This window comes from Salvelinus sp. IW2-2015, linkage group LG20 (assembly GCF_002910315.2).
Source record: "Salvelinus sp. IW2-2015 linkage group LG20, ASM291031v2, whole genome shotgun sequence".
Taxonomy (NCBI): domain Eukaryota; kingdom Metazoa; phylum Chordata; class Actinopteri; order Salmoniformes; family Salmonidae; genus Salvelinus; species Salvelinus sp. IW2-2015.
Genome location: NC_036860.1, coordinates 34,615,761 through 34,640,362, shown reverse-complemented (window position 1 = coordinate 34,640,362; position 24,602 = coordinate 34,615,761). Strand labels below are relative to the sequence as shown.

At 44.2% G+C, this 24,602-nt stretch overlaps 1 protein-coding gene across 3 annotated transcripts in view; it reads right to left on the bottom strand.

The window, feature by feature from the left end:
* The window catches only part of arhgap32b (Rho GTPase activating protein 32b), a 210,639-nt gene that overhangs the window by 70,102 nt on the left and 115,935 nt on the right, over positions 1-24,602 (bottom strand). For all 3 annotated transcript variants that reach the window (XM_024013752.1, XM_070449358.1, XM_024013751.1), the window contains one exon: positions 22,735-22,819. In XM_024013752.1, the coding sequence (XP_023869520.1) occupies positions 22,735-22,819 (85 nt within the window). The remainder of the gene's footprint in view (positions 1-22,734; positions 22,820-24,602) is intronic.

Below are 24,602 nucleotides of genomic sequence, written 5' to 3'. Positions count from 1 at the left end.
AGGGGTCTGAAAACTTCCCAAATGCACTGTATGCCTGCCTATGTTAGAGAAATATCTAATAGCTAGGTAGTTGGGGCGGACTGTCAGAATATGTTACATTTCAAGTTTACTACATGAAAACCACCTAAATCCCATCTTAAAAGTCATCAGAGCACAAGATTGAAGCCATTTAAAAAAAAATGTGTTCTTTTGGACACAAGCTGAGGAAAATACAAGTTCAAAATAAGCTTGGGCAGTATAGAGATTGTCATACCTTCATACCGACCTTGTGCCATACTGGGATATTCGGTAATACCGGCACTGAACACAAAGGGTGCTATTTTCAAACTCCACTGAGCCTTAGAATGCTAACGAGCACATGGCAAACATTTTATAGTCTCTAACCTAAACTATTTGCAAGACAAACCCCAGCTCATAAAGTTATATAAYTAACTCAAAAATGCTACTCACAGTTTGCTGTACACACAAAACTATTATACAGCAAGGCTCTTGATCCAGGAGGGGATTCTATGCTTTTATCAAGCGAAGCTTGATTTTCTAAGAACCTAACCACGTAACTAGATAGCTAAGTAGCTACTAATTTAGCAAACAAAAATGCACAACTGCAAAGCATTTAGCACATTTTAGACAGTTATCTTAATAGTTAAGATATCTAGTTTGAWWWWWTMTWMTTGTTAATTCCATTTTGTAACTAAATCACCTGGCACGTGCTGCACAACAGTGAGTTACTCACAAAACTCTGGTTTRGTTGTTGGTTGCTTGTAAACAAACACCATATGCCTGGGGACTARCAGTAAGCTTAGTAATGAAAAATGATGTGACAGGTGAAATGAAGAACGCGTTCTTCTTTGTCTCCTAACTTATTGCACAAGTTGACTGCAGGTATTAACTTAAAAAGTAGCTACAAATCTAGAAATGTATAAAAAATATATGTTTCAACGGTATTGAAAAACCGTCTCGTGGCTATTTCCAAATACCTCTGTATCCAGTATACCGCCCAAGCCTAGTTAAGAATTTTGGGGGTGAACACACAGAACAAATTGTTAGTAGGCCATGAGTGGTTTTTGGGGGGGATGGGGGGGCAGCCCAAAGTTGGGTTAACATTTAGCCGGTTAGCCACTGAAAATATATTTGACAGGGCATGCTTATCGGGCAATAGGTCATTTGTATAATTTTGTCATTTAATTGGTGTGTGTGTGTGCATGTATTTTTGTTAGTCGTAATTCATTTTATTTATCACATGCGCACAGCATGGTTGGAGGAGCGGAATAGCCTACCACCAGTCAGACAGAGTGAGAGCAGCTCCTCAAAAAGCCTGTAGGCTACTGGAGTGAACCCTGCTTTTGGAAGCCCAGTCATTGATAATTCTAAATGCAATCGCGTGTTAACTTGTGGCAACGATCAAAAATTTGATATTTGTATTTCTCAATCTCAACGCGTAAAGCGCACCTCCCATTCGCTATTCGGCTGCAAGGGCTATATAGCCTGCCTACCGTTGACTATCAGCGCGTCACCCATCACTTTGCAATGTGAGCTTGAGGCAGTATAACTGTTGGAAACCTGAATGTTTTACTTGAATTCAAATAATGAGGTCATGTCTTAACTTGCTTCAAAGTAGCCTTGCCAAAATCCATCCATTGAAACGTGGAGAGAATTATTTTATAAAGARTTTCTCGTGCCATTAACCAGCATTTCTCTGCTGTTCTATTGGTTTTTACAACTGTATTTTTTTGTCCAGAAGCCAAAGGCACAAGCCTAGTCATACAAGCAACACATCATAGTATTTGCTATTAGATTCCCCCTCTTTCTAAGTTTATAACAGATTTTCATCTCTGTCACAAATGGAACTGCTCGCATTAGGTGTGCTGTTWAGAACTGTGCAAATGTTTGAAAATMAGGTTTTATTAGCTGCTTCATTACAGGAGATGCATGTTCAATAATAGGTTATAGCCTTTTGACTGTGAACGATTGGCGCTTAACGAAAAATGTCTGGTCCTTGTAGGCGTGCAAAGTATCAGAGAGGAATAAGSGAAGCGAGAGGTTTCACTCCTGTCAAAATCGGTACAAAATAAGTTCAATGCATTTCGATGGGCTTATATTGGACCTAAGCTAGTCTCCTGCCTCCCCGCCTTGGGACGACTCCCATTGTTAGGGCGAAAACACATCAGAAATGATAGTATTTTCTGTTGGTCACGTCATTTTACTGTTCGGGAAAAATGTAACTGTTTGTTGACCAGTTAATGAGGGTCAGTTAGTCGGCAGCAAAATTGGCCGAAATTTGCATCCKTACCCAAAATATTTTAGTTTAGGGTCCAAAAATCACGAGGAATTCACCTAAAAATGTGTTTAATTTAAATCTGTTCCCTATTCCCACTAATAATAAAAAAGAGACGTGATCGTGTCTCAATGTAATCAAGGTACGAAATTGTTATTTTCAAATATAATCTKTTTTTGGGCTTAGTTGTGATCAATTTGCAATGTACAAATTATTATAATTAGCCTATGTTCCGGCCCCTATGACCAAAAACGACCAGCGGATTAATCTAGTTGCCTACCCCTGATGTAGGCTATATCTCTGCCACAATAACTCAGGAGACAAGCTTGGAAAATCTCACACACTGGGACATACATAGCCCGTAGTACTACTGAAAATCCCCACAGACCTGGAAAGAGTCCACATGGGGGAAAATCCTGGAATCAAGCAGAGGAAAAAAACTTGGATGACCAAATCTCATTGCTGACCTCTCCTCTGTAATCAGATATAATCCACTACGGTTTTCATTTCAGTTGTTTAATGTTTCAAAAGGCCAAACGGATGAGGTTGGTAATGATTTATAGCCTATGTTAGGTCATCCTCAACCAATAGTTTTCCGTTTGTCAATAATCCAAATTTTGTCTACAACATTCACAACATTGGTAAAAATCCCAAACTGGCTTATAGTCAACAATCCAAACTTGGTCAATAGTCCCCACCATATGTCCCTCTGACATCAATTAGTCAGATGTCTCTTAAGTTGGGTGCCATGTTAGGGACTACTAGATCTGAATTTCTCTTCAGCCACAACAGACAGCTATAAATATAATCATATCATAAGCCAAAGGTGACCTAGTTCGTTCAACTTTTTCATGGCAGGTTTGTATGATTTACCAACGTAACCATCTATATGTCTCATAAATTAAGAATTTGACGTGTATGTCATAGTAAGCCTAGATATAGGTCAGGGATAAATGGGATCTTTGTCTTTCTCAGACACACTGCACCAAGTACGAACAGACAAACTGATGCCATGATTGCACTGCAACAAATGCAGGAGTTTCAAATAATTCTGCTACAGGGAAGAAGTACAGCATAAGCAGATCATTTTTTTCTTGTTTGCTAAAGAGAAGTGGGGGACTGCGGAGGTAGATGTGTTTGGATTGGCCCTCCCACACAGACACTTCAAGCACTGGAATTTTTATCAGGCTGCAGAGGTTTTCAAGTGCTGTTCGCCTGTTGGGCTACACCGCAGTGCTTCAAAACAAACAGAGAAACATTGAAAGATGCATTCAATATGACCGACTGGGAAGAACGCTACTGTAGTTTACTGACTCTAGTAAGAAATTAAGTTTTCCTTTGATTGGATTTAAAACACTGGATGAGATTAAGGATCGGGGGTATTATGACAAAATGCAAATCCCCTTATGAAACAAAGACCTGATAAAAGTTGACTTACCGTACACACTACTACTGTACACAAAAACACTAGAGCTGTCTCTGCTGCTGTGACATCACTGAGAGTAGCCTACATGACAGGGCAGGCGGTTAGGCAGGCAAGCACTCACTGGGGCTAAAAATGTACTTGCATCGCAGCTACGAGCAGCTTGTCAATATGGTGCCATGGCCCTGTAATGGAGGGAACTCTTCAGCAACATGCTGCTATGCCGACTTTATTGCATAGACCCATTTCTAGTGTTTCCAAGTAGTCACACAGTGCAATGCTAACTACAGCATCATGTTATTGGTCGAACAACACAAACTGCTTAACTTAAACTATGGTTTAATTTCTAGTGTAGCTTTTGCGATGATTCAAATCTCTCTCTGGAGCCCAGCCAGGCTACTTTTGAAATGTACAGAACGTTAGACATTTGATAGTCAGAATAATACAAGAAACAATAAAGCTAGTTCCATTAACCAAAACAAGCCTTTTCTTCCTTACAAGAGGCAGAGAAAAAGAGGCAAAAGTGTAATTCAGGGAGTCTTTAGCGGTAAAGTCATTATTGGAGCACTCCCAGAATGAACCCTTTCACCCCCAAAGCCAACTCAGCAGTTTGGGTTTCCCACGTTCCAGGCTTTCACTGCCGGAGGCCCCCTAGGCAGAGCAGAGGGAGCGGTAGAGTTCTGATGGAAAGAAGATTGAAGATGAAAGGGGAGGTACGTTAGCTTAAGACTAGAAGCAATGCTAAGGTACATGTACTGTACAGTATGGGGAAGGTAGTAGGGTTGGGAATTGCCAGTCACAATATATAGAATCATGAGAATTGCAATACAAATTGTAATTCTCACGATTCTATATATTGCGATTCAATACTGAGATTTTATTGCAATTCCATTGTCCAAACATATTGTTCACTAATATATATATATATATATCTGCTGCAGAGGGACAAAATAGAGCCATGAGAAAGCAAGTTTTGATCAGTCACGGAAATAAGTGCTGAAAACAAATTGGCTCCCCTTTTAAAAAGACGATGGAAAACAAGCTATGAAGGAAAAATACTGGAGTTTGTGCAGGTACAGCCAACTAGTGCAAAAAATATTGTCAAAAAGAATATCCCCATAGGTACAGCGCCTTCAAAAAGTATTCATACCCCTTCACTTATTCCACATGTTGTGGTGTTACAGCCTGAATTCAAAATGGATAAAATGGATTGATTTTTTCACCCATCTACACACAACACCCCTTAAAAACATGTTTTGGTTTTGCTGTGCAAATTTATTGAACATGAAATACAGACATCTCTTATTTACATAAGTATTCACACCCCTGAACCAATACTTTGTAAAAGCACCTTGGGCAGCGTTTACAGCTGGGTAAGTCTCTAAGAGCCTTCCACACCTGGATTGTGCAACGTTTGCCCATTATCCTTTTCAAAATTCTTCAAGCTCTGTCAAATTGGTTGTTGATCATTGCTAGACAACCATTTTCAGGTCTTGCCTTAGATTTAAGTCAAAACTGTAACTCGGCCACTCAGGAACATTCACTGTCGGCAAATGCAGTCTGGAATCTTCTGGCATCACAGCACAACATCGCTCTAATCACAGTCAGAAGACCGTTGAAGAAACTTGAGTGGACTTATGGAAAGGCTCTGTAAGACATATACATACATATTTATTTAACTAGGCAAGTTAGTTAATAAGAACAAATTCTTATTTACAATGACGGCCTACACTGGCAAAACCCAGATGACGCTGGGCCAATTGCGCGCGGGCCAATTGCGCGCTGCCCTATGGGACTCCCAATCACAGCCGGATGTGATACAGCCTGATTTCGAACCAGGGACTGCAGTGATGCCTCTTGCACGGAGACGCAGTGCCTTAGACCGCTGCGCCACTCGGGAGCCATGACCAATATATATATTTATTTTTTGTCCAACCCTTTGTCCACTGATCTCCACGGATGGTTGTCGGCATGGTTGTATGCTCTGCAAAAACACATTCACATTTTTAGTACACAATTATCGATTTTATTACACAGTATGCCTACACATTGATAGGCTATACATAGGCTATACAAATAGCTTTAGTTTTGGTGATCTTCTCAGCTCCGGCTCATTTTCAAGTACTCTGGTGGTTACAGTCCTAACCCTGGAACGGGTAAGCACCATAGAAAGAAGCTGGTTTGATGAAATCTGTCTGTAAGCCGGAAAAGGGTCTGCTTGGACCAAAACACACTGCCGCCCAGGTTTGCATTGCAAATGAGGGCATAAACTGGGGCACGACGCCAGCATGGTAAATAGACCTTTATGTAGTAAAAATAAAAGCTTAGATAAAAATAAATATATGAAAGACCTACAACACCTACGGTAGGCCTACAGTATATCTAAAAATGTTTGTTTAATCTCTACATGTAGGTCTCTGGATTTAAACCCGATCAAACTTGTTTAGCATCAACTGAAAACATTCATCCGTAACTCTGCCAAGCCCATAGTACAAGCAAAGATGAACTGGTGAAGGCCATCGAGACGTTTTGGCTTGAGAAATTGACGATACATTACCCCCCATACCCTCCTTCTTGGCAAGAGTCTATTGTCCTGCTAATAGCCCATAGTGGGTGGATGGATGGCTTCTTTTGTGTCCCAAGTATTGAATTAATGTATTAATTACAGTCATTTACCATTCTCATTCTCGGACTGGAACCGTTTTCAAATAACCGAAAGTGAGCGGTTGTAATCTGAATAAAGGGGAAAAGGCTATTCTTGAACATGGGGTGAGACAATAGGCCCTTTTAATTTTGTCTGGCTTGCCATTCCAAATAAAACGGAATATTTTTTGCTCATATAATTTAGAACAGGTCAATCTCCGCCTGACTCGGCGCTTATTTTAGTTAAACGCTCTTCACGGACCGTGCTTATTTGAGACCAAAACTAGCGATCAATTGTAGAGTCGTGACTTTTTATAATCACTTCAATTCTCTTTTCTTCACTTCCAGACTATCAGAAAGAAGGTTGGTACTTATTTATTTTGATCCAAAGACATGAATGAGTCACTCGGCTTTATGTAGGTGCCGAGGCTATATGAATGCCCCATCAACTTGATCATTTAGCAGACACCACTTGCTGTCTTATATTCAGTCAAAACATATATTTTAAGAATATTATATTATAAAACATTTTAGTTTCTCTTAGAATAAAAACCTTAGTATAACAACAGTTCTAGTAAGTAATATGCTACAGTCCAGTTACAGCTTCTTCTGACCAAGTAGAAACAAAAAAAGTAGTGTATTTTTTTCAGGTGTGCGTGCAGGACATAATACCAATTCTTACACTATTGTTCTAAATTCAAATTACCTTCACCCTCATCATTCAGTTAATTGAAATTCAATTTTGAAGTTGTGCACAATTATCAGTTTCTTTTTGGTTTATATCGCCCATTCATTGTCAGGTAGAGACACATTTAGCACCTTGGGACCCAAAAGCAGAAATCAGTGCTCTAACTTGGTTTGAGGTCATGAGGTGGACAGTCAAAACATTTCTTTATTAAAGACTATCCGAATGAATGTTGGTACTTATTTATTTTGATCCAAAGCCATGAATGAATGAGTCACACAGCTTTATGGCAATCAACCAAAAACACAGCATCTACCGTGGTATTCCATTTCCAGCGAGGCTATTCAAGCCATCGACTCACTAATGGTTGAAGATGATGAGTGATCGGCAAAGGCAATCTGGAATCTGCGTGCTGCAAAACCAGTTTCGATTTAAGTATAACTTTTGTATGACTGACAACTTTAGTGAGAGGTCTAATGCTTTAATATTTACTAATGTATGCCCTCCGAATTCATATTCATTATATAAATAGGCCCATGTGCACCCTCATCAGATGAACRGCAACATGTCGCCTAAAGCGATTTAATTCATGAATGCATAAAATCAACCAATGTCAGCCTTTAAATGCTTTATTATCCAAATGTTTAAAGTGCGTGTGGGCGACGGAGAGAATGCATTTGACTATTTGGGCTTTCAGGAGGAACAGGACAAAACGTTTTTGCCTATCACAGCCATTAAACTGTTTTAAAGTTACCACTGGCCTCATGTTGAAATCCCTGAGCAATTTCCTTCCTCTCTGGCAACTGAGTTAGGAAGGACACCTGCATCTTGTAGTGACTGGGTGTATTGATACACCATCCAAAGTGTAATTATAACTTCCCATGCTCAAAGGGATAGTCACTGTCTGCTTTTTGTATTTATACCCATCTACCAATAGATGCGCTTCTTTGCGAGGCATTGGAAAACTTCCCTGGTCTTTGTGGTTGAATCTGTGTTTGAAATTCACTGCTCGACTGAGGGACCTTACAGATAATTGTATGTGTGGGGTTCAGAGGTAGTCATTAAAAAATCATGTTAAACACTATTACTGCACACAGAGTGAGTCCAAGCAACTTATGTGACTTGTTAGGCAAATCTTAACCGCCGAACTTATTTAGGCTTGCCACAACCAAAGAGTTGAATACTTATTGACGAGACATTTCAGCTTTTCAAATTTTTATACATTTGTTACATTTTTMAAAAACAATTCCACTTTGACATTATGGGGTATCGTGTGTAGGCCAGTGACAAAAAAATATAAATTTAATCCATTTAAAATTCAGTCAAGGGGTGTGAATACATTCTGAAGGCTCAGTAACTATTGATTTTTCCCCCATCGCTAGATGGTAGCCTCCATTAGATTAAGTCTAGCAGTGATGCTAAGTGCACTGTAGAGTAGGGGGGAGTTTAGCATGGACACAGCAGCCATGTTGAAATTTTAAAAAAAGTGTGTGAACATCCCAGGCTGTAAATCATGTAGCTAGGGCCTCCCTCTGCTGCCAATGCAATTCCAGCTTACATTCCTGGATTTCTTTCTCATACACACACAGAAATGAGCGCACACACACACACACACACACACACACACACACACACACACACACACAGAGCTGGGCTAGAGCAAAAGCCTACACACCCAATAGTTCTCCGGGAGAAGAGTTTGATTAACACTGGAGGGGTCTTAGTGAAATGGAAGGAAACTGGGAATGGGGTGTCGGAGCAGAGGCTCATACTGTACATCAGAGGGAAAGGGACGATGCTGAAGTCTCATAACAGACAATAGGAAACGCTTCACACACTGTCCCATTTGTCCCACAGCTACAACGGAGAGGTATTTGGTATTGGAAAGCCCTTTGTCTTATGCTGATAATGGGGGTGACGCAAACTAATACGTCATCCACTGACAAGAGACCGAATAGGTGACCATGTGATCGGGGATCTATTGGTGGGTGACACCATCTCTGATCTCATCTTCAAGCCTTACTTAATCCTTTGTCACGGTCCTCAGCCTTTCTGAAAGGGAAATACACAGGCTAGATCTCTACTGCAATCAATGGAGTGAAAGTCCTATTGGAGATGACATTTTCTGTGCAGTGTGTTGCTATACACTCATCGGCCAGTTTATTAGGTACACACCCATTTAATGAAAATGGATCGGTCCTACAGTCAGTGTGTCACGTGGCTTGTTATATAAAGCAGGCAGACAGGCATAGAGGCATTTAGCTACTGTTCGATTGAACGTTAGAATGGGCAAAACTAGTGACCGAGCGTGGTATGATTGTGGGTGCCAGGCACGCCAGATCCAGTATCTCAGAAATGGCTGCTCTCCTGGGCTTTACGCGCACGCCAGTGTCTAGGTTTAACCGAGAATGGTGTCAAACCAAAAACATCCAGTCAGCGGCAGTCTTGTGGGCGAAACCAGCTCGTTGATGAGAGAGGTCGCAGGAGAATGGCAAGAATCGTGCAAGCTAACAGGCGGGCCACAAACAGACAAATAACGCTGCAGTACAACAGTGGTGTGCAGAAAGGCATCTCGGGACGAACAACTCGTCGTTTCTCTGTCACGGATGGGCTATTGCAGCAGACTACCACACCAGGTTKCACTCCTATCAGCTAAAAACAAGAAGACGCAACTCCAGTAAGCACACGATCACCAACACTGAACAATTGAGGAGTGGAAAAACATTGCCTGGAACATGACAGCGAGTTCAGTTTACTRGAGTGTCCCGCGCAGACCCCAGACCCCAACCAAAGAGTATCTTTCTAAATAAAAATAGAACGGGCTGAATATACCGCCGTCCAATCTGCAGCAACTGCGTGATGCCATCGCGTCAGCATGGCCCAACATTCCTGTGGAACGTTTCCGACACATTGTAGAATGTCCCAAATAATTCAGGCTGTTCTGGAGGAAAAGGGGGGTCCAACCCATGGGTGTACCTAATACAGTGGCCGGTGAGTGTATATGGGGCTACCTCTGCTTTGTCTGAGTGATGGCAAATGCAAATGTTGTATCAACCAAACGGGAAGAAACACACACAGATGGAAAGACGTATTACGACACACACACACTAAATTCTAAGGTGCTCAACTGCATACACTTATGCCGTTATGGGGGGGGGGGCAAACTCTGCCTCAGGGCTGTCAAACAGATTGATGGTCGTAGCTGGAGTCTAAGGCTTTTACAAACCCCCTGAGAAACCCCCTGAGTCCTGAACACTCCGGGACAGTTCTCACACAGCACATCTTCATACCAACCAACCACCCAATACTGCACAACTTAACCTCAAAAACATCCAGCAATTTCCTGGTGGAGACAAGTCAGCATTTTCCCACCTCTATTCAGAGGAGAGTCTGTGTGTGGGGTGTATGTAGAAAGGGCAAGTAAGGGCAATATCTATCCCTCTTCATAACCTTCTTCTCCCTCTCTTTTTCGTCCTCTATTCAGACAACCATGGTCTATGGGTCTTGCTCTGTCCTCCCCCCTCCAGTCTGCTTTTTCTCTTCTCTTGTTTTGTCATCCACCACCGCTGCAGGGAAAGGATAGCCTTAAATCTCCTGTCCTTTCTGAGCGGTCGGTCAGCTATTTATTCATAGGAAGTGGGGGGATGTTAATGTATCGATCGGCACAATCTGGTCCACACAGCAGCCTCTGTAGGAAATAGCTGCTGCCCCGATCCTTCATGTTTCTGCTCTGATTTATGAACTAATATAAGGAAAGATTTGGTTTAATCCCAGCCCCTGAGTTATCAACCCACCTAATGTTATCGAATGCATACACGTGCTTAAATACATAAGGACCTTTTGCTCATGTGGTCAAATAAATCATAATCTTGGAGTCTACAGACCACACTCTTACAAAACCAATGGGCTATTTGCTCATTTGCTGAGGTGCTCTCACCATTCAACAGCAGAGTCCCATTGCCAGTGATTTGGAGCAAGAGAAAAGAGAGAGGAGGTGTGTGTATGTCTAGAGTCTGGACCAGGCGGAACAGACGGACTGTGATTCCAGCGAGAGGGACGCTGAGCCCTGAAGGAGTGAGACGAAGAAGATTGATGGCTAATATCAGACGGATTAAACTAAATGCGCATCAGATAGGCCTCTTCAATAAATCACACAGTAGCAGACTGGGACTGCATCCCAAATGGCACCATATTCCCTACATAGTGCACTACTGCAGACCGGGTCTACCCAACAGAGAAATTATGCAGCTTTATGGAAACCTTCTATTAATATGGCATATGGTTATAGTCTACCTTGACCCAATAACATGTGCTTATAGGAGATCAAATCAAATGTTATTAGTCACATGCACCGAATACAACAGGTGTAGTAGACCTTACAGTGAAATGCTTACTTTACGAGCCTCTAACCGACAGTCCAGTTCCAAAAAATATGAATAAGAGATAAAAGTAACACGTAATTAAAGAGGAGCAATAAAAATAAAAAACAATATATACAGGGGGGTGCCGGTACAGAGTCAATGTGCGGGGGCACCGGTTAGTTGAGGTAGTATGTACATGTAGGTAGAGTTAATTAAAGTGACTATGCATAGATGACAACAGAGTGGCAGTGGTGTGGAGGGAGGCCAATGTGAATAGTCTCGGTAGCCATTGGACTAGATGTTCAGGAGTCTTATGGCTTAGGGTAGGAGCTGTTTAGAATCCTCTTGGACCTAGACTTGGCGCTCCGGTACCGCTTGCCGTGTGGTAGCAGAGAGAACAGTCTATGACTAGGGTGACTGGAGTCTGACAATTTCTAGGGCCTTCCTCTGACACCGCCTGGTATAGAGGTCCTGGATGGCAGGAAGCCTGGCCCCAGTGATGTACTGGGCCGTTTGCACTACCCTCTGTAGTGCCTTGCGGTTGGAGGCTGAGCAGTTGCCATACCAGGCAGTGATGCAACCAGTCAGGATGCTCTCGATGGTGCAGCTGTAGAACCTTTTGAGGATCTGAGGACCTATGCTAAATATTTTCAGTCTCCTGAGGGGGAATAGGTTTTGTCATGCCCGCTTCACGACTGTCATCGTGTGCTTGGACCATGTTAGTTTGTTGGTGATATGGACACCAAGGAACTTGAAGCTCTCAACCTGCTCCACTGTAGCCCCGTCGATGAGAATGGGGGAGTGCTCGTTTCTCTTTTTCCTGTAGTCCACAATCATCTCCTTTGTCTTGATCACGTTGAGGGAGAGGTTGTTGTCCTGGTACCACACGGCCAGGTCTCTGACCTCCTCCCTATTGGRTGTCTCGTCGGAGATCAGGCCTACCGCTGTCTCAGAAAATGTAATGATGGTGTTGGAGTCGTGCCTGGCCGTGCAGTCATGAGTGAACAGGGAGTCCAGGAGGGGGCTGAGCACGAACCCCTGTGTTGAGGATCAGCGTGGTGGATGTGTTGGTACCTGTATAGCCTACTTAAACACATAATTAGAAAGTACCCCTTGAAAGTGCCTGATGACTTTAGTTACACTGCTAAGGGAAAGGTACTTCAACTGTAGATTGTTTCTTGACTATATAAATATACAGGCCTACAGTTCATTCGGAAAGTATACATACCCCTTGACTTTTTCTACATTTTATGTTACAGCCTTATTCTAAAATTTATTAAATTAGTATGTTCCCACATAAATCTACACACAATACCCCATAATGACAAAAACAGGTTTTTAGAAATGTGTGCAAAGTTAAAAAATAAAAAACAATACCTTTACACAAGTATTCAGACCCTTTGATAAGAGACTCGAAATTGACCTTCGGTACATCCTGTTTCCATTGATCATCATTGAGATGTTTCTACAACTTGATTTGAGTCCTCCTGTGGAATATTGAATTATTTGGACTTGATTTGGAAAGGCATACACCTGTCTATATAAGGTCCCACAGTTGACAGTGCATGTCAGAGCAAAAACCAAACCATAAGGTCGAAGGAATTGTCCGTTGAGCTCCGAGACAGGATTGTGTCAAGGCATAGATCTAATGAAGGGTACCAAAAAATTTCTGCAGCATTGAAGGTCCCCAAGAACACAGTGGCCTCCATCATTCTTAAATGGAATAAGATTGGAACCACCAAGGCTCTTCCTAATTGGGGGAGTTTGGGGATAAGGGCCTTGGTCAGGGAGGTGACCAAGAACCCGATGGTCACTCTGACAGAGCTCCAGAGTTCCTCTGTGGAGATGGGAGAACCTTCCAGAAGGACAACCATCTGGACTCCCGAGTGGCGCAGCATCTCGGTGCTAGAGGCGTCACTACAGACCCGGGTTTGAATCCAGGCTGTATCACAACCGGCCGTGATTGGGAATCCCATAGAGCGGCGCATAATTGGCCAAATCTATGCAGCACTCCACCAGTCAGGCCTTTATGGTATAGTGGCCAGATGGAAGCCACTCCTCGGTAAGAGGCACATGACAGCCTGCTTGGAGTTTGCCAAAAGGCACCTAAAGGACTCTCAGACCATGAGAAACAAGATTCTCCAGTCTGATGAAACCAAGATTGAACTATTTGGCCTGAAAGGCAATCATCACATCTGGAGGAAACCTGGCCCCCTCTGTATGGTGAAGTAGGGTGGTAGCAGCATTATGCTGTGGGGATCTTTTCCAGCGGCAGGGTCTAGAAGACTAGTCAGGATCGAGGGAAAGATGAATGGAGCAAAGTACAGAGAGAACCTTGATGAAAACCTGCTACAGAGCGCTCAGGACCTCAGACTGGGGCCGAAGGTTCACCTTCCAACAGGAAAACAACCCAAAGCACAAAGCCAAGACAACGCAGGAGTGGCTTCGGGACAAGTCTCTGAATGTCCTTGAGTGGCCCAGCCAGAMCCKGGACTTGAACCCGATCGAACATCTCTGCAGAGACCTGAAAATTGCTGTGCAGCYACGCTCCCCATCKAARCTGACAGAGRTTGAGAGGATCTGCAGAGAAGAATGGGAGGAACTCCCCGAATACCGGTGTGCTAAGCTTGCAGAGTCATACCCAAGAAGTTGCAAAAATGTCTAAAAGCCTATTTTTGCTTAATCATTATGGGGTATCGTGTGTTGATTGATGAGGGGAAAAAACTATTTAATCCGATTTAGAGTAAGGCTGTAACGTAACAAAATGTGGAAAAAGTCAAAGGGTCTGAATACTTTCCGAATGCACTGTATAATAATATGCCATACTAATAGAATGTAAACATATAGCTTCTTTCATATTAGACCCAGTCTCAAACTCTTGTCATTTTAGTGGCGCTCGTCGCTAAAAGAGCTAAGAAGCTAGCATAAGCGCTGCACCAGCTGCAGTATTTTTTATTTCATTTTATTTCATTTTATTTCACCTTTATTTAACCAGGTAGGCCATTTGAGATCAAGTTCTCATCTACAACTGCGACCTGGCCAAGACAAACACAGAGTTACACATGGGATAAACAAACGTACAGTCAATAACACAATAGAAAAGTCTACATACAGTGTGTGCAAATGTAGTAAGATTAGGGAGGTAAAGCAATAAATAGGCCATAGTGGCAAAATAATTACAATTTAGCAATTAAACACTGGACTGATAGATGTGCAAGTAGAGATACTGGGGTACAAAGGAGTAAAAAATAAATAACAATATGGGAATGAGGTATTTACAAAAATGGGCAATGTACAGGTGCAATGATCGGCAAGCTGCTCTGACAGCTGATGCTTAAAGTTAGTGAGGGAGATCTGAGTCTCCAGCTTCAGTGATTTTTGCAATTCGTTCCAGTCATTGGCAGCAGAGAACTGGAAGGAGATGCAGCCAAAGGAGGAGTCGGCTTTGGGGATGACCAGTGAAATATACCTGCTGGAGCGTGTGCTATGGGTGGGTGCTGCTATGGTGACCAGTGAGCTGAGAAGGCGGGGCTTTACCTAGCAAAGACTTGTAGATGACCTGGAGCCAGTGGTTTTGGCGACAAATATGAAGCGAGGGCCAGCCAACGAGAGCATACAGGTCGCAGTGGTGGGTAGTATATGGGGCTTTGGTGACAAAACAGATGGCACTGTGATAGCAAATTGGATGTAATCTGAGTAGAATGTTGGAGGGTATTTTGTAAATGACATCGTAGAAGTCAAGGATCGGTAGGATAGTCAGTTTTACGAGGGTATGTTTGGCAGCATGAGTGAAGGATGCTTTGTTGCGAAATAGGAAGCCAATTCTAGATTTATTTTGGATTGGAGATGCTTAATATTAGTCTGGAAGGAGAGTTTACAGTCTAGCCAGTCACCTAGGTATTTGTAGTTGTCCACATATTCTAAGTCAGAACCGTCCAGAGTAGTGATGCTAGATGGGTGGGCGGGTGCAGGCAGCGATCAGTTGAAGAGCATGCATTTAGTTTTACTTGCATTTAAGAGCAGTTGGAGGCCACGGAAGGAGAGTTGTATGGCATTGAAGCTTGTTTGGAGGTTTGTTAACACAGTGTCTAAAGGGTCAGATGCATACAGAATGGTGTCGTCTGCGTAGAGGTGGATCAGAGAATCACCAGCAGCAAGAGCGACATCATTGATGTATACAGAGAAAAGAGTCGGCCCGAGAATTGAACCCTGTGGCACGCCCATAGAGACTGCCAGAGGTCCGGACAACAGGCCCTCCGATTTGACACACCGAACTCTATCTGAGAAGAAGTTGATGAACCAGGCAAGGCAGTCATTTGAGAAACCAAGGCTGTTGAGTCTGCCAATGAGAATGCAGTGATTGACAGAGTCGAAAGCCTTGGCCAGGTCGATGAAGACGGCTGCACAGTATTGTCTTTTATCAATGGCGGTTATGATACCGTTTAGGACCTTGACCGTGGCTGAGGTGCACCCATGACCAGCTCAGAAACCAGATTGAATAGCGGAGAAGGTACGGTGGGATTCGAAATGGTCAGTGATCTGTTTGTTAACTAGGATAGATATAGGTCTGTAACAGTTTGGGTCTAGAGTGTCTCCCCCTTTGAAGAGGGGGATGACCGCGGCAGCAGTATGTGTTGAAGTAGGAAGAGGAAAGTGTAGAGTTACAGATATACAGTAAGGCTGGAAGAGGAGAGTGGCTGGCGTTGTAGTGAAAGTGTTCTTTCCCGGCATTTGTCTGACAGTCAGAGGAGGCTGTGGGCTTAGCTATCATGTGTCCACTGACCTGGTTGGCTTTGAGTGGGGAGTAGAGAGGCGGAGAGAGAGGGAGAAAGAGAGAGACAGGCTGGAGCAGGGTCGAGGGAGAACGAGAGAGACAGGCTGGAGCAGGGTCGAGGGAGAACGAGAGAGACAGGCTGGAGCAGGGTCGAGGAGAACGAGAGAGACAGGCTGAGCAGGGTCGAGGAGAACGAGAGAGACAGGCTGGAGCAGGGTCGAGGAGAACGAGAGAGACAGGCTGGAGCAGGGTCGGAGGGAAGAACGAGAGAGACAGGCTGGAGCAGGGTCGAGGGAGAACGAGAGAGAGACAGGCTGGAGCAGGGTCGAGGGAGAACGAGAGGAGACAGGCTGGAGCAGGGTCGAGGGAGAACGAGAGAGAGACAGGCTGGAGCAGGGTCGAGGGAGAACGAGAGAGACAGGCTGGAGCAGGGTCGAGGGAGAACGAGAGAGACAGGCTGGAGCAGGGTCGAGGGAGAACGAGAGAGACAGGCTGGAGCAGGGTCGAGGGAGAAACGAGAGAGAACAGGCTGGAGCAGGTCGAGGGAGAACGAGAGAGACAGGCTGGAGGCAGGGTCGAGGGAGAAAGAGAGACAGGATGGAGCAGGGTCGAGGGAGAAAGAGAGACAGGCTGGAGCAGGGTCGAGGGAGAAAGAGAGAGACAGGCTGGAGCAGGGTCTAGCCGACTGTAGAGTAAGGTGTCTACATTCTCGTCCTGTGTGAGAGAGTGTGAAGCCTTGAGTCAGTGAGGTGGGGGGGGGGGGGGTTTGCCTTTTGGACGACACTTCTGTTTATAGCAGATAGTCTGGTGCAGACAGACAGACACGCACCGCAGTTCTGGGTAAATGCATCTGTGCGCACATGGCGACATGTGCACACGTCAGCTCTGTGGCTCTGTCGTTCAAAAAAGAATGTGTGTGTGTGTGTGTGTGTGTGTGTGTGTGTGTGTGTGTGTGTGTGTGTGTGTGTGGTGTGTGTGTGTGGTGTGTGTGTGTGTGTGTGTGTGTGTGTGTGTGTGTGTGTGTGTGTGTGTGTGTGCGTGTGCATGTGTGTGTGAGAAAGAGAGCGAGAACATTGGGGTTTCCCAGACCATTGCCAGGTTAAACACTGGCCCTCTGCTGAACGGTAAGCCTCCATAATGAGTGATCCCAAGCTAAACAATTCCTCCATTGTGTGCAGCTGCAGCAGCCACACACATACGTGTAAAGTTTCCTCCTCATTTTGTGTGTATGTAATTTGGGTAAATGTAAAATAAATAACAAGGAATGGTTGTTGAAGTTGCCACATACAATGGCCAGCTGTCAACCTCAGATGTATTTTGTGTGTGCTGCCCTCAAATGTGATGCTGAAAAACCCATGTCCCAAATACACTACATGACCAAAAGTATGTGGACACCTGCTCGTCGAACATCTCATTCCAAAGCCATGTGCATTAATATGGAGTTGCCCCCCCCTTAACTGCTATAACAGCCTCCTCTTCTGGGAAGGCTTTCCACTAGATGTTGGAACATTGCTGTGGGGACTTGCTTCCATTCAGCCACAAGAGCATTAGTGAGGTCGGGCACTGATGTTGGGCGATTAGGCCTGGCTCGCAGTCAGCGTTCAAATCAAATTTTATTGGTCACATACACGTGTTTAGCAGATGTAATTGCGGGTGTAGTTAAACAGTTGTGTTTCTAGCTCCAACAGTGCAGTAATATCTAACAAGTAATATCTAACAATTTCACAACAATACACYAATCTAAWGTAAAMGAATGGAATTAAGATTATATAAATATTTGGACAAGCAAAGTCGGAGCGGCATAGACTAAGATACAGTAGAATAGTATAGAATACAGTATATACATATGAGATGAGTAATGCAAAATATGTAAACATTATTCAAGTGACTAGTGTTCCATTATTAAAGTGGCCAGTGACATCTAGTCTCTGTATATAGGGCAGCAGCCTCTACGTGCTAGTGATGGCTATTTAACAGTCTGATGGCCTTGAGATAAAAACATCTTCTGTCTCTCGGTTTCAGCTTTGATACACCTGTACTGACCTCGCCTTCTGGATGATAGCGGCGTGAACAGGCAGTGGCTCAGATGGTTGTTGTCCTTGATGATCTTTTTGACCTTCCTGTGACATCGAGTGCTATAGGTGTCCTGGAGGACAGGTAGTTTGCCCCCGGTGATGCATTGTGCATATCGCACAACCCTTTGGGAGCCCTGCGGTTGCAGGGGGTGCAGTTGCCGTACCAGGCGGTGATACAGCCCGACAGGATGCTCTCAATTGTGCATCTGTAAAAGTTTGTGAGGGTCTTAGGGGCCAAGSCAAATTTAGCCTCCTGAGGTTGAAGAGGCACTGTTGCGCCTTCTTCACCACACTGTCGGTGTGGGTGGACCATTTCAGTTTGTCAGTGATGTGTACGCKGAGGATCTTGAAGCTTTCCACCTTCACTGCGGTCCTGTCGATGTGGATAGGGGCGTGCTCCCTCTGCTGTTTCCTGAAGTCCACGATCAGCTCACCTTTGTTTTGTTGACATTGAGTGAGGTTCTTTATTTTCCTGGCACCACACTCCCAGGGCCCTCACCTCCTCCCTGTAGGAGGTCTCGTCATTGTTGGTAATCAGGCCTACTACTGTTGCGTTCCAATTCATCCCAATGTTGTTCGATGGGGTTGAGGCCAGGGCTCTGTGCAGGCCAGTCAATTTCTTCCACAAAAAATTCTGTATGGACTTCGCTTTGTGCACGGGGGCATTGTCATGCTGAAACAGGAAAGAGCCTTCCCCAAACTGCTGCCACAAAGTTGGAAGCACAGAATCCTTTTGAATATCGTTGTATGCCTAGCCCAAACCATGAAAAACAGCCCCAGACCACTATTCCTCCTCCACCAAAATGTACCGTTGGCACTATGCATTAGGGCAGGTAGCGTTCTAATGACATCCGCCAAACTAAGATTGGTCCGTTGGACTGCCAGATGGTGAAGCGTGATTCATCACTCCAGAGAACGTGTTTCCACTGCACCAGAGTCCAATGGCGGCAAGCTTTACACCACTCCAGCCTACACTTGGCATTGCTCATGGTGATCTTAGGCTTGTGTGCGGCTGCTTGAACACGGAAACCCATCTCATGAAGCTCCCAAAGAACAGTTATTGTGCTGAAGTTGCTTCCAGAGGCAGTTTGGAACTCGGTAGTGAGTGTTGCAACCAATGACAGACGATTTTTACACGCTACCCGCTTAAGGACTGGGCGATCCCGTTCTATGAGCTTGTGTGGCCTACCACTTCAGGGATGAGCCATTGTTGCTCCTAGACATTTCCACTTCACAATAACAGCCCTTACAGTTGACCGGGGCAGCTCTAGTAGGTCAGAAATTTGACTAACTGACTTGTTGGAAAGGTGGCGTCCTATGACGGTGCCATGTTGAAAAGTCACTGAGCTCTTCAATAAGGCCATTATACTCCCAACGTTTGTCTATGGAGATTGCATGGCCGTGTGCTCGATTTTATACACTTGTCAGCAATGGGTGTGGCTGAAATAGCCGAATCCACTCATTTGAAGGAGTGTCCACATACTTTTGTATATAGTGTATTTAGGTGAGACTAACAAATAAAAGCCGAAAGAAGACTAGGTAACCCCCACTGAACAGACGCGGACCACCTTAAGTAGCCTAATATCCGAGAGAGGGGCTGACATGTCTGTCTGTGGGTGACATGAAAGTGTCAATACTAAACTGCTTACGAGACCAATTGATGGGTGGAAATTTAAATGGCTGGCTTTCTATGAAGCCTGCTGCTCAGTCACTGTCTGATATTAGGTTAGAATAAGGATGAACTATTTGGTTTGAACCTACTGTTAGAGCTTCAAGTCTAAATTCTAGACAAAGGGGAAACTGGGACCAGTGTATCCCATTCAGCTGTACCTATAGGGGCAAACAGGTCTATGGGCGAGATAGAATCATTTCACAGACAGTGACAGTTACCAAAAACCCTCTTGGCTGAACTACAAAAAATCTTTGTCGGGTGGAAACGCATTATCTTACTGGGCTTTACAGAATCATTACCAATTAAGAGATTGCTGTCAAAAGCCAGCCTGTCTTCAATGATTCCCAATACATCAGAGTTTTCAATCAATAAGCTTCTATTCCCAAATCCTCCTCCTCACTCCAAAGGTTTACCTTCCTCTCCCCCCGTCCTTTCCTCCAACAACCGCTGATCTAGTGTGGTCTTTGGTGAAAACAGGACAAAGAGCCCTGTGTGAATAAAACGCACCCTCTTTCTTTGAATAAATCATTTTCATTTCAGATCAGAGATATTTTCAGATCAGATACTTCAAGATATGTGAAGAACAAATGGAAGGAAGGAGGCCTTTTTTCGGGTCTTCACATAGGGTTTCTGTCTGTCCTAACAGTGAAGATGACAGCAGGATACAGTTACACACGACAGTGTGACTGTTCACAGGGAGAGGAAACCTTGGCATACCGACCAACCCTGAAGAAACCAATGCAGAAAACATGCAGGCCAGGGAAGTAATACAAAAGGGAGCCGTAATTACAAAGCACTCCTAAAACCACCACGAGTCAGGCTGAAATGCAGCGAGCAGCCACAGAGGAACAGAGCCAGCATAGAGTAGACGAAACCCAGCTGGGAAAACAGCAGCCATACATGCCATCTGAGAATGGCAGAAGCATAGAATTGCATATWGAATCACAGAATGTAAAMGATCTGTGTGGAACACTTGTTCTTTAGCCAATGGTGATTTAGAATGATGCTAATTAATTTTTTAGTATCACGATGTGATTGTGCTGGTTAGTGAAGCCTCCTGGTGGAGAGAAAGTGGAAAGTCAACGCAGGATTCTGCCCACCACGACGCTACATCATCTTCCTGGAGTCTATCTGCGTTAACAATTCTGAGACAATGCTGACCTCTACTGGACGCGGAAAAGAACTACATCATAATTCATCACAAACGAGGGGATGACAGTTTCCACGCTACTTCTGAAATATTATCATAACAGGATTCAGAATGTTCTGGTCCTCTCCCAGTTCTTGCAGATCTACTGTCTATAATTTTACATGTTTAGTAATTTAGCAGTTTCTCTTATCCAGAGCTACTTACAGGAGCATTTAGGGTTAAGTGCTTTGCTGAAGGGGACATTGGCAGATTTTTACTCGGCTCGGGGATTCAAACCAACAACCTTTCGGTTACCGGCCAAATGCGCCGAACCGCTCGTTTTCCTGCCGACGTGTGTGCATGTGCGCGTGAGTGCGTGCATCATGATCAGTGTGTGAGCGTTCCATTATCCGACAGCCTTWATCCTCTCTAGCATCACAACAACTGTGGAGCTCTGGGTTCCCTGGTGGCATTGCAGCCCCTTCTGTGTGTGTGTGTGTCTCCTCAGTCTGCACAGGGAGGGAGCCATTGGGCCAGGCTCAGATAATAAACCTCTCCTTTCACCATATGGAGAAGCAATCAATAGAGGAAGGAGTCGGCAGAAGTGGGAATTAAGCATTACGTATAGCGGATTTATGATGTAATATCCATTGGGTAACAGTGCAGATGTGACTGGTGGAAATGCCTCTCATGCAAATGTGTGTGGATTTTTGCCACGTAGATAAACATTCTGATATAAAGACTTGGATTAGGAGATTTGTACTACTTGCCGCTCGGTGTTGCTTCCCTCCTATTCTCAGTTTAGAATGGATGCTGGATAGCTTTGCATACAGTATAGTAAACAGAAACCAATATCAGATTTTGTAAGGATAAATGCTTGGTCGACAGAGTACAACCCACCGGAAAACATAGSCAACTATTAACACAGGGTCTACCTGTAACAACGTGCTGACAAAGGAGAGACAACATCTTTGCTTTCTTACTTCATCAGCGCTGGGGGAATTTGCGGGGAATTTGCTTCCACTTCTCCGGTTCTTTCACATCAGGGGCGAGTTTCCCAAAAACATAAAAGATCTTTCGCACTAAGATCTTCTACAATACATTTCTAGGCAATGGAAGGAAAATGACCTCAATACTAAAGTTGAATTTTTTCAAGGGAGACAAGGAGAAGAGGAGACAAGAAAAGAGGAGGCAAGGAGAGAGGAAGCCAGTGTAGGAGTCATGGCGTACAGGAAGGCCTCTTAATGTCATGTTTGGGTGGGGAGGGGAGAAAGCAACAACAGCTGGTGCTGCTCATTGGTGAGGCATGTTAATTACACTTAACATCCCTTCCATTTCTCCTTGAGCCAGAGGCCTCTTCTGCTACAGGGGTCCACACACACACACACACACACACAACATGCTCAATACAGCCACACAGCAAGGTCTCTCCTACCATTCTTTCAGGATTGTTAACAAATGGTCCCAGCAAATCACAACCACCTAATACCACTGGCAAAATGTCTTCATGAACTATGTAACCAGCAAAGATTAGCACTGGCTATACAGTGATATTCCACTCAAAACAACTCCACAGTTTTCATTGCAATATAAATATATCATATCACAACCAAGGTAGGTACCTTGACACACCAGATGATTCACCATTTATGAACAACATTGCAGCATCCATAGTGCCCTGCTAAGTGCTTGCTTACCTGGATGGCGCCAAAGTCCACGTTCTCGTAGTGGAAGTGGGCGCACTCAGCCAGCTTGGGGAAGTGGCCTTTGGTAAAGGACAATCTGAAAGAGAGACAGACAGTGGTTAGGACGAAGCCAGGCCTAAGGGCCTGTCAGAGAATGAAGAGTGTAAAGGGCGTGGGGGACGGGCTGTTGCGATGACCGTATTACTGCCACAATAGCAGTCATGACCACAGTAAAATTCCACATGACCGTTGAGTCACGGTCATCTCCTTTTATGCCCTCTGGACATGCTTTGGTAGTACCCAACTTGCTAACTACCATCAGGTCCCAATGGCCTGGTACTCAGGGCTCTATTGTCCCTCTAACCGCTCTGACATCAATGCAAAGGCAATCAAAAAATCTCATCAAAACTGTAGGCCTATCATACATTAAAACTAACCTCACTGTGATGATCAATTTGAAGAAAGAAGTTCAACAGTGGGTTGAAACACTGTAAAACATGGATGTRGTTTCAAAAACATAACAATGAAATAGACAGCGCTCTCTAAGGTGATGATTCATTCAAAACAGCCATACGCATATTAGCGCATATGTATAGGCTTATGAGCCCAGGCCCCAAAAATATAAAAATGATGATTGTGCCATTATACAATACATTGCCTACCGCAWATTTTGCATGGCAGAAAAACATAAAACAAAAAGGATTTAAGATGTCATTGGTACATAGTTGGTCTAGCCTATACTCTGAAATGATTATTCTATTTTAAGAATCGCCTTTGAGCGTGAACTGTATTATTATGGATACTGGATGGACTTGGTTACCTTATGCTACGCTTCAACATTTCTATCCATGAGGTTGGAAAAATAACATATAGGCGATGCTGTTGGTTCATTGATTGTGCAGGGCGGCTTACAGTTAGAATTCAGAAAGTGAATTTGTATTTGATTGAATAGTAATTGGGCCTGGAGACACCCTACCTTTAGCTATACAGTATATCTCAACACGATGCGTTTCCATCTCCTCTCTCCTTTATTCCTTTCTGGAGCGAGCAGACGGGCTGCCAACAGTTTAGTTAAATACACCACATGACCAAAAGTATGTGGACTCATGCTCGTCGAACATCTCATTCCAAAATCATGGGCACTAATACGGAGTTGGTCCCCCTTTGCTGCTATAACAAGAAGAGCATCASTGAMGTRGGGCGATTTGGCCTGGCTCACAGTCAACGTTCCAATTCATCCCAAAAGTGTTTGATGGGGTTGAGGTCAGAGTGCAAAGGGGGTGGGGGACAGGCTGTTGCYATGACTGTATTACTGCCACACCAGCAGTCATGACCGCAGTAAAATTCCACGTGATGATTGAGTCACGGTCATCTCCTTTTATGCCCTCTGGACATGCTTTGGTAGTACCCAACCTGCTAACTACCATCAGGTCCTAATGGTCTGGTACTCAGGGCTCTATTGCCAGTTAAGTTCTTCCACACCGATTGACAAACCATTTCAATACGGACCTTGCCTTGTGCACGACGGCATTGTCATGCTGAAACAGAAGAGGGCCTTCCCCAAACTGTTGCCACAAAGTTGAAAGCACAGAGTCGTCTAGAATGTAATTGTATGCTGTAGTGTTAAGATTTCCCTTCACTGGAACTAAGGGGCATTGTCCAAACCATGAAAAACTGCCCTAGACCACTATTCCTCCTCCACCACACTTTACAGTTGGCACTATGCATTTGGGCAGGTAGCGTTCTCCTGGCATCCGCCAAAACCCAGACTCATCCGTTGGACTGCCAGCTCCTCGGCCATGGAAACCTATTTCATGAAGCTCCCGACGAACAGTTCTTGTGCTGACGTTGCATACAAAGGCAGTTTGGAACTCGGTAGC